Below are 19,312 nucleotides of genomic sequence, written 5' to 3' on the forward strand. Positions count from 1 at the left end.
ACTCTTTTGGCTGACGTGATGGCTGACAGAAAAGCAACCCTCATCAACAGGTGTGCTATGGATTCAAACAGAGCCTTCCTTCATGCTGATAGGACTAGACTGAGATCCCAAGTCCAGGTAGATTTCAGCTTCGGGGAAAACTTCTAACGATGTCCATTAGAAAACATACAGTCAGAGGATGGGTGAAGATAGAGTGGCTGTCAACCAGAGGATGACAAGTGCTAATAGCTCCTACGTGTACCCACAGACCTGAAGTTTTTAAGGATAGGAGAGATTCCAAGATGACAGGGATGTGGGAATCCACTGGTGTTATCCAACGATGGTGACACAGATAGAAAACATTATCCATTTTGCCATGTTGCACTTTCTTGTGCTAGAGTGTAGATGCCCAGTAAATGGGGTGTTGTCACTTAGCCCTGGTCTACACTATGAGTTTAGGTCGAATTTAGCAGCGTTAGATCGATTTAACCCTGCACCCATCCACACGACCAAGCCTGTTTTGTCGACTTAAAGGTCTCTTAAAATCGATTTCTCTACTCCTCCACAGCAAGGGGTTTAGTGCTAAAACTGATCTTGCTGGGTCGAATTTGGGGTAGTGTGGATGCAATTCGACGGTATTGGTCTCTGGGAGCTATCCTAGAGTGCTCCATTGTGACCGCTCTGGACAGCACTCTCAACTCGGATGCACTGGCCAGGTAAACAGGAAAAGCCCCAAGAACTTTTGAATTTTACTTCCTGTTTGGCCAGCGTGGCGAGCTCATCAGCACAGGTGACCATGCAGTCCCAGAATTGCAAAAGAGCTCCAGCATGGAGCTAATGAGAGGTACCAGATATGATCGCTGTATGGGGAGAAGAATCAGTGCAGGCAGAACTCCATTCAAAAAGACGAAATGCCAATATATATGCCAAAATCTCCAAGGGCATGATGGGCAGAGGCTGCAACAGGGACACACAGCAGCGGGGCGTGAAAATTAAGGAGCTCAGGCAAACCAATCAAAAAACAAAGGAGGCAAACTGTTGTTCCAGGTCAGAGCCCCATACATGCTGCTTCTATGATGAGCTGCATGCAATTTTTTGAGGGGGGACCCTACCACTACCCCCACTGTCTGTGGACACCTGCAAGGGGGGAGTCTCATGCAACAAGGATAAGGAGGATGAGGATGAGGTTGAGGATGGTGCACGCCAGGCAAGCGGAGAATCCCTTCTCCCCAACAGCCAGGAACTGTTCATCATCTTGGAGCCAATATCCTCCCAACCCTCCCAAGGCAGGCTCCTGGACCATGAAGCTGGAGAAGGCACTTCTGCTGAGTGTACCTTTGTAAATATGATACAGGGTTAAAAGCAACCATGTTCAGTGATTAATCTGCCCTGAAGACTTGGGATGCATTCGTGGCCAGTACAGCTACTGGAAAAGACTGTTAACGTGTCTGGGGATGGAGCAGAAATCCTCCAGAGACATCTCCATGAAGCTCTCCTGGAGGTACTCTAAAAGCCCTTGCAGAAGGTTTCTGGGGAGGGCAGTCTTATCCGTACTCCATGGTTGGACATAAGCCAGTAGCAAGTAGTCTGGAATCATTGCAGAACAAAGCATTGCAGTGAATGGGCCCAGGTTTTGGTGGCATTCAAGCAACATCCATTCTTTATCTCTGTGTTAGCCTCAAGAGAGTGATATCATTCATGGTCACTTGGCTGAAATACGGGAAATTTGTTTAAGGAGACATTCAGATGTGCCCATTCCTGCTCGGCTGTTTGCTTTTGGCTGACAGGGATCTTCCCTGATACTAGCTGCACGGTGGGGGAAGGGAGAGTGTGAAGCGATCATCCCAGAGAATTGGGGGGAGGGTTAGGGTTATGCTGCACGTTCACCCTGAAACCGCAGCCCCTCTTTTTAAATGGCCAACCCAACAGTCTTTGCTTGGTATGGGAAAGGAGGGCGCTGTTGTTTGAAATCATTCCCAAGTGTTATGAAAGTTGAAGAAGCCGAAACTCTTTGCCTTACCATGGCAGCCTGCAAGCTGAATTCTGTTGCCCAGCCGAGCATGTGTGATGTCTCACACCAAACCGGCAGGCACTCAATAGATGAGGCAAAATGCGACCTTGTACCAAAAGCACGTGCTATGTAATGTGAATCACTTGATTCAGTGTGAAATAGTCTTACCTTTGCTCTCTAAAATGTATCTTTTTAAATACTATTCTCCCTTTTTCTTCCTCCCGCAGCTGCAAATGTTTCTATGCTCCCCCTAATCATCTCTGTCCCAGAGGCTAGTGCAGATTAGAAGGCGAAAAGAACACACTTGTGACAACATGTTGTCAGAGCTCATGCAGTCCTCCCGCACTGAAAGAGCTCAGCAGAATGCGTGGAGGCAAACAATGGCAGAGTCTAGGAAAGCGTTAAATGAATGCGATGGGAGGACCACGATCAGAGGAGGCAGGATGCAATGCTGAGACTAATGGGGGAGTAAACTGACATGCTCAAGCGTCTGGTGGAGCTGCAAGAAAGGAAGCAGGAACACAGACCGCTGCTGCAGCCCCTGTATCACTGCCTGCCCTCCTCCCAAACCCATATCCTCCTCACCCAGATGCCCAAGAACGCGGGGGGTGGGGGAGAAGAGAGGCTACGGGCACCCAGCCACTCCACCCCAGAGGATTGCCAAAGCAACAGAAGGCTGGCATTCAATAAGTTTTGAACTGTACTGTGGCCTTATCCTTCCCTCCTCCACCACCCCACCCAGAGCTTCCCTCCTCACCTTCCCCTCCTGGGCTACCTTGCAAATTTTCCCCCTATGTGTGTGTTGAATAAAGAAAGAATGCATGGGTTTGAAACAATAATGACTTTATTGCCTCTGAAAGCAGTGATCGGTTGGCTTACAGGGAAGTAGAGTGAAACAAGGGGGCGGGTTTTCATCAAGGAGAAACAAACAGAACTCTCCACACCATAGCCTGGCCAGTCATGAAACTGGTTTTCAAAGTTTTTCTGATGCGCAGGGCGCCCAGCTGTGCTCTTCTAATCGCCCTGGTTTCTGGCTGCGTGTAATCGCCACCAGGTGATTTGCCTCAACCTCCCACCCCTCATAAACATCTCCCCCTTACTCTCACAGATATTGTGGAGCACACAGCAAGCAGCAACAACAACGGGAATATTGGTTTCGCTGAAGTCTAACCAAGTCAGTAAACTGCACTAGCGAGCTTTTAAACATCCAAATGCACATTCTACCACCATTCTGCACTTGCTCAGCCTATAGTTGAACTGCTCCTTACTACTGTCCAGGGTGCCTGTGTATGGCTTCATGAGACATTGCATTAAGGGGTAGGCTGGGTCCAAAAGGATAACTATAGGCATTTCAACATCCCCAATGGTAATTTTCTAGTCTGGGATGTAAGTTCCTTCCCGCAGCTGTTCAAACAGACCAGAGTTCCTGAAGATGCCATCCCACGTTAATGTTTCCCGGCCATCCCACGTTGATGTTGGTGAAACGTCCCTTATGATACACCAGTGCTTGCAGCACCATTGAAAAGTACCCCTTGCAGTTTATGTACTGGCTGCCAAGATGATCCGGTCCCAAGATAGGGATATGCGTTCCATCTATTGCCCCACCACAGTTAGGGAATCCCATTGCAGCAAAGCCATCCACTATGACCTGCACATTTCCCAGAGTCACTACCCTTCATAGCAGCAGGTCAGTGATTGCATTGGCTACGTGGATCACAGCAGCCCCCACAGTAGATTTACCCACTCCAAACTGATTCCCGATTGACCGGTACCTGTCTGGCATTGCAAGCTTCTAGAGGGCTTTTGCCACTCGCTTCTCAACTGTGAGGGCTGCTCTCATCTTTGTATTCTTGCGCTTCAGGACAGGGGAAAGCAAGTCACAAAGTTCCATTAAAGTGCCCTTACACATGCAAAAGTTTCGCAGCCACTGGGAATCATCCCAGACCTGCAACATTATGCGGTCCCACCAGTCTTTGCTTGTTTCCTGGGCCCAGAATCTGTGTTCCATGGCAGGAACCTGCCCCATTACAACCATGATGTCCAAATTGCCAGGGCCCATGCTGTGAGAGAAGTCTGTGTCCATGTTCCTCATCACTATCGTGATTGCGCTGTTGTTGCCTCCTTGCCTACTTTTGCAGGTTCTGCACATGCTGCAGGATAATGTGCGAGCTATTTACAATGCTCACAGCAGCAGTGTTGAGCTGAGCAGGCTCCATGCTTGCCGTGGTATAGCATCTAAAGAAGAGCAGGAGAGCAGAGTTGCAGCGGAAGCAGTGGATGACGACGGATGCCAAGAGAATATTTATCCAGAACAACGAGAGGACCTGCGAGGTGGATTCATGGCACCAGGAGAGCGGTGGGATGATGACAGCAGTCCTACTGCACTGTCTGCTGACAGAGGCACCCAGGACACAACAGCAGCGGTGACAATGAGCTGAGCTGAGTGGGCTCCATGCTTCCCGTGGTATAGCATCTGCACAGAAAAAAGGTGCGAAACGATTGTCTGCCGTTACTTTCACAGAAGGAGGGGCAACTGATGACATGTACCCAAAACCACCCGCAACAATGTTTTTGCCTCATCAGGCATTGGGAGCTTAATCCAGAATTCCAATGGGCAGTGGAGACTGCGAGAACTGTGGGATAGCTACCCACAGTGCACTGCTCCGTAAGTCGATGCTAGCCACGGTAGTGAGGATGTACTCCGCTGACTTAATGTGCTTAGTGGGGACATACGCAATCAAGTGTATAAAATCAATTTGTAGAAATCGACTTCTATAAAATTGACCTAATTTCGTAGTGTAGACATACCCGGAGTCCTTCAGTGAATTTAATGTCTGTCTTTTCACTGAGCAAACTGTTTCCCTCAAAGAGTAAGACCTCCACCTCAGACTGGACTTCCTTTGGAAATTCAGAGTACCGAAGCCACAACACTCAATGCATGACTACAGACATCGCCATAAAGCAGAAGGCTGTACCTGCTACATCAGCTGAGGCCTTAAGGGATAATATAGCAAGCAGTTTGCCTTCCCTGATTAACACTTTGAACTGTAGCCTAACCTCCTGGAATAGTTTGTCAGTAAATTCCAAATAAATAATAATAAAATCATACTTTGACATTAATACTTGATAGTTTGCTATGCAGAACTGTAAGCTGGTCAGAAGAGGTAGATCTAGATGGATGTCTGCCTCTTTCAGTAAGTGCTTAAATTACTAACAAATTCAGAGTAGTGTGTGCCAATAAAAATTCTGCTCCTTTAGCTGGCACGAAGTATTACTTCTCCACTCTTGTCAGAGTGGAGGTACATATGGCCAGGGTGTGTCAAACCATCGTGGCCAGTTCTAAGATGGCCTCCACTCTGCTGGGTCCAGTACTTCGGAGAACATCCACGAGTTTATGGGGAGTGTTCTGCACTTCCTGCAGAGGGATCTGGAGTGTATTTGCGTTACTTCTTTGCAGGTCTTGAAACAGCCTGTAGTCATCAGATGGTGAAGGTAAAGTTAGTGAAACTGACTCATCTGAGGATGACAATAAGGTTGGTAGTTTCACCAGATCCAGTTCTTCTTATTCCTTCATTAATTCCTAAGGAGGCTCAGGATCCTCTCTGCAAGGAAAGGGTTGCCTGGATCCCTGAATAGCCTCAAAATATATCATGTACAGGTCTCACTATCCCCAATAAGGCCAGTGTGAGGGGTCAAAATAAAACTGAGGTGGCCCCCTGGAGTAGGGCACCATTAGTCCCAAGATGCATAATCTCTCCTGTGACACTGGGAGGGCAACCAAGAGACTCCTGATCCTCTGTCTAACTGTTCCCTTGTATTAACGGGAGTGGACACACACTCCCACTAACACCAAACCTATCAGAAGAAGAGGCAGCTCCAGACTCTATGGATAGTGCTGTCGGAACCAAGATTCTTGTTATGCCCCGGCTAGTAGAAGGTACTAACAGGGCGGGGTTCCTTCCACTCCGGGACTTCGGGGCACTTCGGCGGCGAGTTCTGGAGCAAGTGAAGGAGCCCTCGCCGCCGAATTGCTGCTGAAGACCCAGAGTGGAAGAAGCTCCGGGTCTTCCACAGCGGGTCCTTCACTCACTCCAGGTGTGTTTGGTGGCACTGAAGGACCCACTGAAAACTCTCGTGGGGGCCCCTGAAAACTCTCTGGGTGGCCCTGTGTACTGATGAACAACTCTCCCTTGTCAGGATCGTTTCCAAAAGGATTGGGGATTCCAGGTCCAAGACGACAGCAATGTCCTCGGGGCAGAGCACCCTTCTCAGAAGAAAGGGGATGAAGTATAGCACACTGGCGGTGTTGGTCTCATTGTGGTCTTTGGTACTGACAACTTCTTACCATAGTGCAACAGTACCATCGATGTGGGCAAAATCCATACCATTTCTCTCTTGCTGATACTGGGGACAGTCCTGTTTCTGTTGTTAATGCTGGTTTCAGGGCATTCCTGCTCTTTGGAGCTAGGAGACTAGTACCATGCTCCCTGTAAGCTCCTGATGCTCCTGTATGCTGGGTGCAAAGTCTCACCCAACTTGGAAGGTGTTGAAGAGGTCCTCTTCTTGGATGAGAAACTGGAGGAAGATTTCTCTAGCCTCATGCCCATTTGGAGGAGTCTGTAGCTCTACTCTTATTAGCCCCTGAGCCAGAGATCTCAGTTTTTCGAAGGGCACTCCTCACTTACTCCAACCAACGTACAGGGGAGTCTGACAAACCAGGGTTGTACAGGGACCTCATAGCACAATCCATCAGGAATCTCTGAAGCCTGCACTAAGAGGCTTGATGGGTTCAGCTTGGAAAGGATCAGTTAATAGTACCTTTCAATGGGATGTGAGCTTCCCCAAGGCAGCAGAGGCATCTGAGGTGGTCCTTACTGACAAGGAAGCCCGAGGAGGCAGGAAACATAGGTCTTGATGCCCAGGATCTTGGGCCTAGTCTCCCTGGTGGAGAGGCAGGAGGAGGGAGAGACCTAAGCCCTAACTATTAATAATTACACTAAATAACTACAAAAACATTATCTAAAATGTATTTACAAATATTTACAGTTCAACACAGAAGCAACTAGCAACTTCTGCGGACACAGAAGAAGTTCCATCTCAAACCCCAAGTAGCAGAAAGGAACTGAAGAGGTGGTTAGTCTCCACCATCCCTCATGCCCTCAGTTCAGAGAATGAGAAGCAGAGAGGGATACAGGTACAGACTAATGGACACTGCTAACAAGGATCTTCTTGTCAAGCACATGCGCACACCCACAGTAGAATACACATAAGGATTATTGTTCGAAAAAGAACGATTCACTGCATTATTTCTAGCATCTTATAAAACACTGGTTGACTCCGGCCACTAAAATGTGTTTATGGCATGTAATGTTGCCCAATAAAATTTGTCATATTTAACCAGGAAAAAATGGCACTCGTTTCAACGAGGAAAAAATCCAGCATTAAGCCTGGCCTCTCACTAAGATGCCACAGTATTAGGTGCCTCAAATACCAGGAATAAACCTGTTGTTCATTTTGACAGTGTTCTCCAGGTGTTTTTTGTTGTTGTTGTTGTGTCAGAAATCCTCTTAAAAACAAACATTACATAATAATATACACTTACCATGTTACATGGAAAGCTTGTCGACATCCATGTTTGTTACATGTCATGCAAGCACCAGTTGCTGCTTTGCTTTCTCTCCCTTGTTCATCACAAATATAGCACGTCTATTAAAGAAAAAAAAAAGTATTTACATATTATACAAAGTACCCAAATTATTTTTGTATTACTCATAGGAGGCATTTTATATGATGTGCTACAAGGACATACTGATTTTCTCAATCTTGTAGTCAAGCTTACTTGAGGACTCCTTTACACAGCCTAATCACAATTTTTTTAAAGCAGACTGCTACATACACTGTTTAGGATTTGCATAGCACTTTACCTTTTCTAAGTCCTGTATAAACATTAAATTAACTAAATCTACACACCACCTCTGTATTATCCTAATTCACTATTATCCTAATTTTAGAGATGGGGAATACCGAGGCAGAGAACTTAAACAACTTGTCTAATGGCCGAACAGCCAATGGCTAACACGTGATTAGAACTCAAGATTTTCCGCTCCCCAACCCTGTGTTCATTCCTTCAAATCACTGAATTACTCTCATATGTTTGCTTATAAGTATAGTTACTAGTAACAGTATCGTAGCAGCACTTAGAAATTCCATTTAGGATCAATGTTTAATTATGCTAGATACCATATAAACAAGTAGGACAGCCTAGTTCATGTCCAGAGAAGCTTCCTATTTAAACTTAATAATTTTATGCAATGCATATTTACATACAAATAAGTGGAAACAGATTTTCAGAAGTCTCACAATATGTCTCCAAGCCTACATGAGGTTCAGAGGCCTTTAACCAAGTTTAGTAATGCTATTCAACACAGTTTTTATTTAAATATGAGTCTAAAACAGCACAGTCTCATAACCACCTGGTTAGAAACTAGTCTACCTGGAACCTTGTTTAAATTGAGTTTAATTCAGGATCCTAAACTCATTTCAAAGGCCAAGGAACAAGTTAGATTTAAAGCAGATCGTTAGATTTCTAAAAATGTCATTACAGAATCTCACTGAATGCCCAGTAACTAGAGAGACCTATAGCAATTTATTTAATTTTGCAAATTATCAATTAAGTGAATAATCAAAAAGATGAAAAATAATCCATCAAAATATATTTCATTATCTGACAGGTGTGTTTGTAATTGTAATTATAAATATTTAATATATTAGTACATATGCTACAACGTATTTTCTAAAATAATGAAGGCTTAATTATAGTGGACTTCACTATAGCTTCTTCTAATTAAAGCATTGGTGAGAAGTGTGTGAAACAACTTTATTTTATATTATAAATATTGGGGTGTGCTGATTACTGAAGTGTAAATTGAGAGAGATTCTGCTGTTCTATGTTTATAATATAATTCCAGCCTATTGCTAGGGCCCTACCAAATTCACAGCCATGAAAACTGGGTCACCGACTGTGAAATCTGGTCTTTTGTGTGCCTTTAGCCTATACTATACAGATTTCACAGGGGAGACTAGCATTTCTCAGATTGGGAATCCTGACCCAAAAGGGAGTTGCAGGGCGGTTGCAAGGTTATTTTAGAGTTGCTGCAGTATTCCCACCTTAATTCTGCACTGCCTTCAGAGCTGGGTGGCCAGAGAGCAGCAGCTGCTGACTGAGGGCCCAGCTCTTCAGGCAGCAGCACAGAAGTAAGGGTGGCTATACCATACCATGCCATCTTTATTTCTGCACTACTGCTGATGGCGGCTCTGCTTTCAGAGCTGGGCTCCTGGCCAGCAACTGCAACTCTCCAGCTGCCCAGCTCTAAAGGCAGCACTACCACCACCAGCAGCAGCAGCGCAGAAATAAGGGTAGCAGTACTGCAACCCCCCTACAATAACCTTGCGACCTGCCCCACAACTCCTTTTGGGGTCAGTACCCCTACAATTTCACCACCATGAAACTTCAGATTTAAATAGCTGAAATCTTGAAATTTACAATTTTTAAAATCCTATGACTGTGAAATTGACCAAAATGGACTCTGAATTTGGTAGGCCCTATCTGTTGCATAAACAAAATGAAAATGATTTCACTTAGAAATCCTTCATGGAAGCATCCTCTGATTTGGACACACCAAAAATAAAAGATGGCCTTAAAAACAAAATTCTCACATGCACACAGGGCCGTACAAGGCCATTTTGACAGAGGCATCACCAAGCCAAATTTCAGTGAGTGTCATTGCATTCTGGTGCATAGGGCTGCAGCACCACTCAGGTTTTACCTGGCTGCTCCTCCTCTGTGATACAGGGAAGGCCAGGTCAGGCCAAACCCAAGTGGCACTATGACCCTGCATGCTGGATCGCATCGTCACTTGGTTCTGGGGCACTCTCAAATGTGGGCCCACACAAACTGTCCCTTTTGCACTCCCTCCTCCCCCAGCAGAAAAAGGATGGGAAGCAACTTTTGTTTGCTTCTGTTTTTCAATATCTCCTTTGTTTAAACTATATCATATCTTTACATTGAAGAACAGGAAATCACACTAATGCTTACGTATGACTACACTTGAGTGGAGCAAAAGGGAATAAATGGGAAATATGGAGGCAAATATATTGGAGATACAATTTAAGTATAGAAGAAGAGGTGAACATAAAGAAAAAATATAAAAACTAAAACAAAATACAGTAGATAAAGACAAATCAATTACATTCTGAGTTAAGGATAGAATGGCTTTTTATGGTCTTGTCTGGACTAGAATTTAAGGTGTACTATTAGCATATATTAGGTAGTATGCAAATTAAAATGTTTTACAGAATCAAGTGTAGACAGGGCCGTGTGTTTGGTCTCCACTAGACTTTTAACAAGCATAATTAGCTAACATCACACCTTAAATCCTAGTCTAGACAAGAACTAGCTGAAGGGCCTCTGATCTGGAAATGATTTTACTAATTCCTTATCTCACTCACCAGATGCATCAAGATTACAGTTCACATAATATCTGAGATCACTCGCTGTTCCAACTCCCAATGAGTATCACATGACCTTCAATACTTACGTATTAAGAAAAAGCAAGGTCACCATCTAACAAGTTTTCTTGCTTTTGAAATGTATTTCGGTAGTAAATCTTTTGTTTTGTTTGAACATTTCCATTAACAGAAAACTTAAGTTCTAGCAAAATCCATAAGACACAAGATCCAGCTACTACTGTATTACTTTACTGCCCAGAATTTTTCTAAGCATTATTCTTGTTGTTTTTCCTTAAATAAATCCCAGTAAAAGAAATTATACAAACATCTATTCAGAATGGATATAGGTCCTGTCTATTTAGGACTTTGAACTGCATTTAAAAATTGTGGCTAAGCACGACTAATGGCCAAACTATTTATAACATGATAAATCAGTGAGGAACTGCATTATAAACAGTTTTATAAAACAATGCCATAAATTAGCTACAATTTATAACAAGTTCAGCATAATTCAACTCTTCCTACACTAGCCATAAAAACTCGGAGTACTCTGAGTTTGGTGTAAAGTGACCAAACACACCACACTTTCCCTTTGCTTCAAGGGCTAAAATTCAAATCTCAAGTCGAACTTCTCCAGTACTCTGGTCTGTCTCTTGGTGCTATAGACTGGACACAAAAAATGAAAGTTCCCTTCATGTGGTAGTACCCCAGGATTTTGCAAAGTTAATTCAACAGTCCATATATTAGTTCGACCTCTCTCTGACCCCAATTAAGATTTTAGATGCCTGAACTGTAGCAACCCATGTACTCCTTCACCAACATCCAGAAGAGCATCAGTCCATGCCTTAGTACTGATGGAGGAGAAGAGCTCTTGAACGCTCCTCCATCCCTGGGCCTCCAGTGAGATAGCAAATGGCAATAAACCAACTGATCAAGTGGGACAAAGCTCCCAGTTAAACAAGGATGCTACGCTTGGAGCAAAACAGAAATATCAGAGGCCTTTTTTTTGCCAATTCAACACTTTGCATTACTGCGTGTGCTTATCTGCTGGAAGAGATTTTTAATATCTCTTTGAAAAAGTTTCCAAATTTGGGGGGAGAAATAAAACCTGTTAACAAACATTAACTTCAAAACATTTTCTTTTGAAGACTGCACAAGTCATAGTTATGATATGCTACACACAGCACCCATGCATCCAAAAAAGTTATTCCTTGTGAGCTCTGATTATTTCTCAGTTTTTGCAGAACGTAATAATTAATTTTAAATAAAGTTTCTAACCCTTACAGTTGTGAAGCCTTTTAAAATTAGACTGTTAGTATGAAACAACAGCTCAAAACTATAGTATGACCTACCACTATTAACCAATAGGTCTTAACTCTGAGGTATAAGAAGGACAATTTGAAATTGCAACACTCTTAACTATCTTAATACTGACCAGTTTAGCAGAAATATTTGGCAAATAGACTTATCCATTATGACTGAACACCACACAGTTTAGAGCAGGGGTTCCCAGACTGTGGGTCAAGACCCCAAAGACAGTCACAATATCAGCAGACGGGGTCATGGCAATCCCTAGTGTGCAGAGGATGCCATTTTGCTCTGGACAGCGTGACCTTGTATGTATGAGATCATAATGCATGGAGGACGCCATTTTGCTCTACAAAACAGAATCCTCTGCACAGCATGAACTTGCATGCAAAATACATAGTAGTAGTCATCATGTAATGCAGAGGATGCTATTTTGTAGAGCAAAACAGCATCTTCTATGTGGTGCAACCTTGCACATATGGTGCGTATTAGGTCATGCAGGGCAGAGGATGCCATTTTACTCTACAAAATGCTGCCCTCCGTGCAGCATGCTCTCATTGGTATAGCGTGGGTGAGGTCATGTTGTACAGAGGATGCCATTTTGCTCTTCAAAGTGACATCTTCCATACTGTCTGGGGTTCTTGGAGAAAATAATTAATTAAATGGGGTTGTGATGGTAAAATGTTTGAGAACCCCTTAGCGTTAATGAGTATTTTCCACCTCTGAGCTATTCAAATCATGGTCATCATTCTGTGCTCTCTTAATATTGCTCTAGAAAAAGAAAGTAGATGCGACAGACATGAGAGACACCGGTAATATTTTATTAATGCTAGATGCTCCATCTGCCTATTATTGTGTTGTGACTATATGATTACCAGGGATTAACTCCAGCACATAAGAAGAAAAGCAGACAAACACTTCTGTGATCACCATTTACTGACACTTAAAGCACCAACTGCTTTGAAGACAACCCCCAACTCCTCTGGTGGGCTACATAAACTGGTTTGACCAGGCTCAATACAAACAGTAAGAATTTAGGGACTGATAAAAGGTTTACCGCTGAAGTACAGGGGGAGTGAGAGAGTGCCTGCGGGCAAGCAGACTGAATCCTAGTTCCCAGAATAAGGGTTAACTGGATAAGTTAGGCCTACCTACTTTACATAAAACAGATATGCCTAGCGACTATTTGTTATGATAAACCCCCTTTAGCTTCTGTTATGTTTTGTTCCTACTGTTGAGATTAAACAAAAATTTATTTTGAAAATAACATTTTGGTGACCGTATGTACGTACACACACACACACAGGTCACAACTCCTCAAGTGAAGACATGAAGCATTCAAATCCAGTTTAAACTGCTGCGGAATCATGATCGGTACACAGGCTACTACAGTATCTCAGGAACTAGTCCACAGAGTAGGAAAATCACAAGATTCCACCCCAGGACAGGTGACGGCAAGAGGCCTAACAACTGAGGAAGTTGCACTCAGATTTAGAGGGGTCAAAGGTACAGCTAACCCTAAACTGTGACAGTAAATCCTGCCCATGTGTGCTAGATAATCAGAAAAAATCCAAAGCTTTTGGCACCACCAAACTGGATAAAGGACCGTTCTGCATCTAACTGCTCACAACTATCAAGGGAGTAAGAGTTCTTTGCTTACAGATCTCCAAGCTTCAGTAGAAGGTCAAACTTTCCAGTTTCCCAGAAAACACTCAAATAAATATAAGTATGACAGCTGCCCCTACTACTAGGTAGATCAGGGGTCGGCAACCTTTCAGAAGTGGTGTGCTGAGTCTTCATTTATTCACTCTAATTTAAGGTTTCGTGTGCCATAATACATTTTAACCTTTTTAGAAGGTCTCTTTCTGTAAGTCTATATATATATATTTTATAGCTAAACTATTGTTGTATATAAAGTAAATAAGGTTTTTAAAATGTTTCAGAAGCTTCATCTAAAATTAAATTGAAATGCAGAGCCCCCCAGGCCAGGACCCAGGTAGTGAGCGTGCCACTGAAAATCAGCTCACGTGCCGCCTTCAACATGCATGCCGTAGTTTGGCTAATCCTGGAGTAGATCAAGAAATTCTAGATTTATCTGATCAACACAGCAGAAGTTTCCAAAAACGGGATAAAAAAAGTTAAAGTTTTTCACATTTTCAGCTGAATTTGAGGAATGAGATTATCAAAATCCAGGTAAAATTAACTGATTTGAAATGATCCAGTCTATAAAGTGTATAAAAGAGTAATAAATATCCACTTGCTTGAGAGGGCTACTACCTGTGCAGACTTTGTTCAAAGTACTTATGTGGGCAAGGGTGGAACCTATTATCATCCTCCTCTTTAGCAAGAAATATATTTTGTCTTCTGTTCAAGATTATTGTATTATGTAAAGCACTGTTCTATAAACAAATAATTGCATGCATTTATCTTTAACAAAAATCCTATGTAAATATATATGTAAATTAGGTACCATCCTCAGACTTCTGTCACATTGCCAATGCAACCCTCATTGCTGTAAAGGTTGCATGACATGTATCCTTCTATGTATCAACATATCATGACAACTATAAATCTGTACAATTCCTATTATTTTTCTATTTAGACTTAATTGAATATACACAACCTACTTAGAACTCTGTAGGAAAGTAAAAATCTCTAGAGGCTCTTCCTAAATTATCTACTTCTGTTTGAGTTGTGACAATTTGGCAAACACATAGTTTGAAGTTGGCAGCCTTTTAAAAAGGGCTGGCAATCCAGAACATTTTTCCTTGGTTATAAATTTACAATTTTTCAAAACATTGGTACAATTATTTTTAAGGGCTTTTCGTATTACCTACATTTCAGAAAAAGCATCCTTTTCTCATTCCCCAAAGAGAGTGCACTTCAAGCTGGCACAGTCTGGATTAAACACTTCTATATAGTTCAGTATAAAAACCAAACGAGTATATTTGTGTGAAGTTAAAATGTTTTAAATTTTAAATAGAAAAATAAATGGAGGAAATTTTTAGAGGTTACCTACAAGAAAAATTTAACTGATACACTGTCATGTGTGATAAAAATAGATTTTAAATGAAAGGGTCACTCAACCTGATTTTGTTAAATTGATCGAGTACCCTTTAAATAATCCATCCTGAATTGGTTCAACTACTTTAAAAAATAAGTTGACATACATTTTGTTTCTGCTCCCTGTTGATATTTCAAAGACTCTTTTTGGGCAAGCACAAAGACACCAAACATACTTAGGGCATATTCCTCCTCCACCCACTTTCTCTGGGCACACTTCTGTCTACTGCCTCTTCAGTATTAGTTTTGATATAATTGTTAAAAACCTTCTTACAGAGCCTGGAAAAGACATACACCATTAACAAACTTCAAAAGTGACTGTCAAATAAACAATGACTAAAAAAATACATTAAAATATTTTAATCTCTTTAATTTATAGTAACTTTAACTTAGTAACTTTAATTTATAGTAACCTTATGGGCTACTCAGAATGAGAGTAAATACAATTTTCAGGTGGAAACAAGTTTTTTGTTTTGACAATTTTCCTTTAAAATCGGACAGCTTTGCATTGTGTTTATTCACATACAACAGAAGTCTGTCACAAAAGTTATAAATGATATTTATGAAAGAAGCATATTTCCTGCAAAGGACACAACACAAAGAAAGGTACTATACAGCAATATTCATCTAGTGGAGCTTGTATATCATAGTTCAGTCAGTAATTTAGAGCAGCCAGTTTATAAAAACTACTGAAAGATTCAGCTTAATAGCAAGGGGACTGGCAGGCATTTAACTATGGTAGTGCTTCTTCCACTGACGAGTCCACTATTCTCAGCTATATGCTCACAAAATTTTGCAGTATTTAAGAGTAATAACCTGAATCGAATAAAGCATTACTAAACAGTGTAGTCAAGTGCATTTCACAGGCTGAAGGTTGGCTAAAGTAAGAAGTCGCAGCCCTAATAAAAGAAAACAACATAAAATCCCCAAAGACCATAGCTGAAATCTACCCTGACAAAGATGAGAAACCAGATGGATAAGGAAATATCTTTTATTGGACCAACTCCTCTTAGTGAAAGACAAAAGCTTTCCAGCTTACACACGGCTTCTTCAGATCTGGGAAAGGTACTTACAGTGTCATAGCTAAATACAAAGTGGAACAGATTGTTTAGCATAAGTAGCTAACACATTGTAAGAGATCTTTCAAGGTGAAGTGGCCAGTTAACACCTCTGTATTTGTAAGACAAAAAAGGGGGCTTAGTGGATTACAGATTGTTGTATTAAACCATAAACCCAGTGTCTTCATTAAATTCATGATTTTTCGTGTCTAGCAAAGATATTAATTTAAGTTCCTTAGTTTGTTTTCTGAAGATATTGTGCAGGTTTCCTTTGTGGATGAGGACAGAGGTCAAATGTACAGTGATCACTTTGTGAAAAGTGTTCACCCACACATGATGTGGTATTTTTGTCTTATAACTTTTCTGTGTAAGTTAATTTAAGGGCAGAGTGATTGTCTCATTTCACCCGCATAGTTGTTATGGGACATCTAAGTACACCACATGTTGCGATAGGCATGCGTATGACCCACGGATCTTGAAAAGCAAGTAAGGAGTATTTATTATAGTAGCAGCGGAGATATGTCTGCAAGTTTTGTGTCTGTCATGTGGGGTGTGGTGCCACTTTGAGTTGGTGTGCCCTGCTCTATGGGGAGCTTGCACAGACTAGGACACACTAACCCAAAGCAGCACCAGACCCTGCAAATAACAAAGCAATCACTCCATATCTTATCTCTCAGTCCTCATCCTCAAAGGAACCCTACATTGCACCTTCAAAAGACAATTCTAGGAGCTGAAATTCATAACTTTGCTAGACACTAAAAATCACTGACTTTGACTATGTCTACACTAGACACCTTACAGCGACACAGCTGTACCATTGCAGCTGTGCCACTGAAAGGTCTCCCATGTGGCCACTCTATGCTGGTGGAAGCGCCCAATGAGTGGTGGTATCTCTGTTGGTGGGAGAGCGTCTCCAGACGACATAGTGCTGTCCGCACCTGCACTTTTGTTGGTGAAACCTACCTAAGTCAGAGGGGTGTTTTTTTCATACCCAGGACTGACAAAAGTGCTAGTGTAGACAGCCTTAATAAAGGCATTGAATTTATGGCTTTTTACAGCAATTTTTTGTCCTATGACTCCAGAGATATTAACTGGCCATTTCACCTTGAATGGTCTCTTACAATATATGTTAAAATACTTATGCTAAACAATCTGTTCCACCATGTATTTATTTGGCTGTGATACTGAGTATCTTTCTCAGACCTGAAGAAGAGCATTGTATAAGCTTGAAAACTTTTCTTTTCATCAACAGAAGTTGGTCCAATAAAATATATTACTTCACCCACTTTGCCTCTTTAATATCCTGGGACCAGCAGGGATTCAACACTGCAAACTAGTAAGAGACAATAATTGAGAGACCAAGAAAGGTTAGGTCACACGTTCTCAAAATGATTTGGGGGGGGGGGGGAGAAGAGAACCTGCAAATTAAGTCCAAACCAAATTTCCAATTAAAGAAGTTCCATCATATCTTAAACATTATAGAACAAGCAGACTAGTCTTAGATAGGTTCCTAAACATGAAAATAGGCCTGTGTTTGAACCTCACCCTCAAAAGCACCAAACTAAAAACTAGAAGAGAGAAAGAGCGTATTTTGTCTGGGATTTCCATGTCATTCAGGCCTGACAAGTGGGTGAAGGACTTTCAGTTAGCAACAGACCAACCAAATGTAAACTGAGGTATTAGTGGGGAGGAACAATATCATTTGATTGTAAGAACAATGGTTTAAGCAAGCACTTTGCAAAGATTTTACTGCTAGCAGTAAGGAGACGATAAACAAAAACTGCCAGAGAATGGCAGAGAAAATTAATGAGAGAGATTGAAGGGTAAATTTTCAAAGCAGCGTAAAGAGATTTATCCATACAATTTCAATCAATGGAAATGGAAATGGAGCCACACACACACACACACACACACACACACACACACACACACACACACACAAGTACAGGACTTTGAAACAAACCCAAAGAAGAAAAAACTTTCCCAAGCAAAGAGAGACCAGCAGGAAGAAGAAAAAAAAAAAAAGCACACCCCTGGGCAAACCAGTTAAGACAACCTAAATCCTTGTGTTAATGGAAGAATTCTTCTGATAACCTAGCTATCACCTCTCAGGAAAGTGGATTGCCTACACCAAAGGGAGAATCCCTCCCATCAGCATAGGAACTGTTTATACTGAAGCATTACAGCTGTACTGTTTTAAGTGTAGACAAGCCCTAAATGTCCCTGGGACATTCTGAAACCCTGGTAAGTGAAAGCAGCAAAAGTATCAGGTAGTAGAGATTAGAGGAATGTGAAAAAACAGGGAAAAGCCAAAGGAGTGTGATCAGAAAATATGAAGGAGTGAAAGTAAAAATAACGGCAAAGATATGAAACACAAAAAGGGAAATACAATTTGGAGGTGGGGAAAGACAAGGTAAGAGAGAGTCAATTCTCTAAAGGAAGACCACCAGAAATGGTGCAAGATTTTCATTACTAGGGAATCCTATTCTTCTTGTTCCAGGCCCTGAAAATTCTGTCTGTGACCCTTAGAACAGTCATATTAGAAAGTAAAACACAAAAAATGAAAATAAAAAATTAGGACTGTCAATTCATTGCAGTAAACTCAAGCGATTAATTCAAAACAAATTAACTCGATTAAAAAAGTTAATCGTGATTCATCGCAGTTTTAATCGCACCATTAATAGAAAACCATTTATTTAAATATTATGGATGTTTTCTACATTTTCAAATACAGTAATTTCAACTGCAACACAGAATACAAAGTGTACAGTGATGACTTTATATTATTATTTGTATTACAAATATTTGTGCTGTAATAAAGATAAACAAAAGAAATAGTATTTTTCATTCACCTCATACATGTACTGTAATGTAGTGGTTCTCAACCAGCAGGAGGTGTACCCCTGGGAGTACGCAGAGGTCTTCCAGGACGTACATCAACTCATCTAGATATTTACCTAGTTTTACAACAGGCTACATAAAAACCACCAGTGAAGTCAGTACAAACCACAATTTCACACAGACAAAATGAGAACATAAGCAATATTTCGCTAATAGTTTGCTGTAACTCTTTTGTATTTTTATGTCTGATTTTGTAAGAAAGTAGCTTTTAAGTGAGATGAAATTTAGGGTACACAAGACAAACAGACTACTGAAAGGAGTATAGTAGTCTAAAAAGTTTGAGAACCACTGCTGTAGTGCAATCTCTACCATGAAAGTACAACTTACAAATGTAGATTTTTTGTTACATAATTGCACTCAAAAACAAAGCAATGTAAAACTTTAGAGCCTACTAGTCCACTCAGTCTTCCTTTTTCAGCCAGTTGCTAAGACAAACAAGTTTGTTTGCATTTACGGGAGTTACTGCTGCCTGCTTTTAATATGT

At 41.6% G+C, this 19,312-nt stretch overlaps 1 protein-coding gene across 9 annotated transcripts in view; it reads right to left on the reverse strand.

Annotated features, from left to right (window-relative positions):
- Window positions 1-19,312, reverse strand: part of MLLT10 (MLLT10 histone lysine methyltransferase DOT1L cofactor) — a 236,833-nt gene that overhangs the window by 151,178 nt on the left and 66,343 nt on the right. For 8 of the 9 annotated variants that reach the window (XM_050942281.1, XM_050942280.1, XM_050942289.1 and 5 more), the window contains one exon: window positions 7,593-7,696. In XM_050942281.1, coding sequence (XP_050798238.1) covers window positions 7,593-7,696 — 104 coding nt within the window. Of the gene's footprint in view, window positions 1-7,592; window positions 7,697-15,045; window positions 15,066-19,312 lie in introns of those variants that run through there. The other variant, XM_050942287.1, reaches the window with a different exon arrangement.

Source organism: Gopherus flavomarginatus, chromosome 2 (genome assembly GCF_025201925.1).
Source record: "Gopherus flavomarginatus isolate rGopFla2 chromosome 2, rGopFla2.mat.asm, whole genome shotgun sequence".
In the NCBI taxonomy this organism is placed as follows: Eukaryota; Metazoa; Chordata; order Testudines; family Testudinidae; genus Gopherus; species Gopherus flavomarginatus.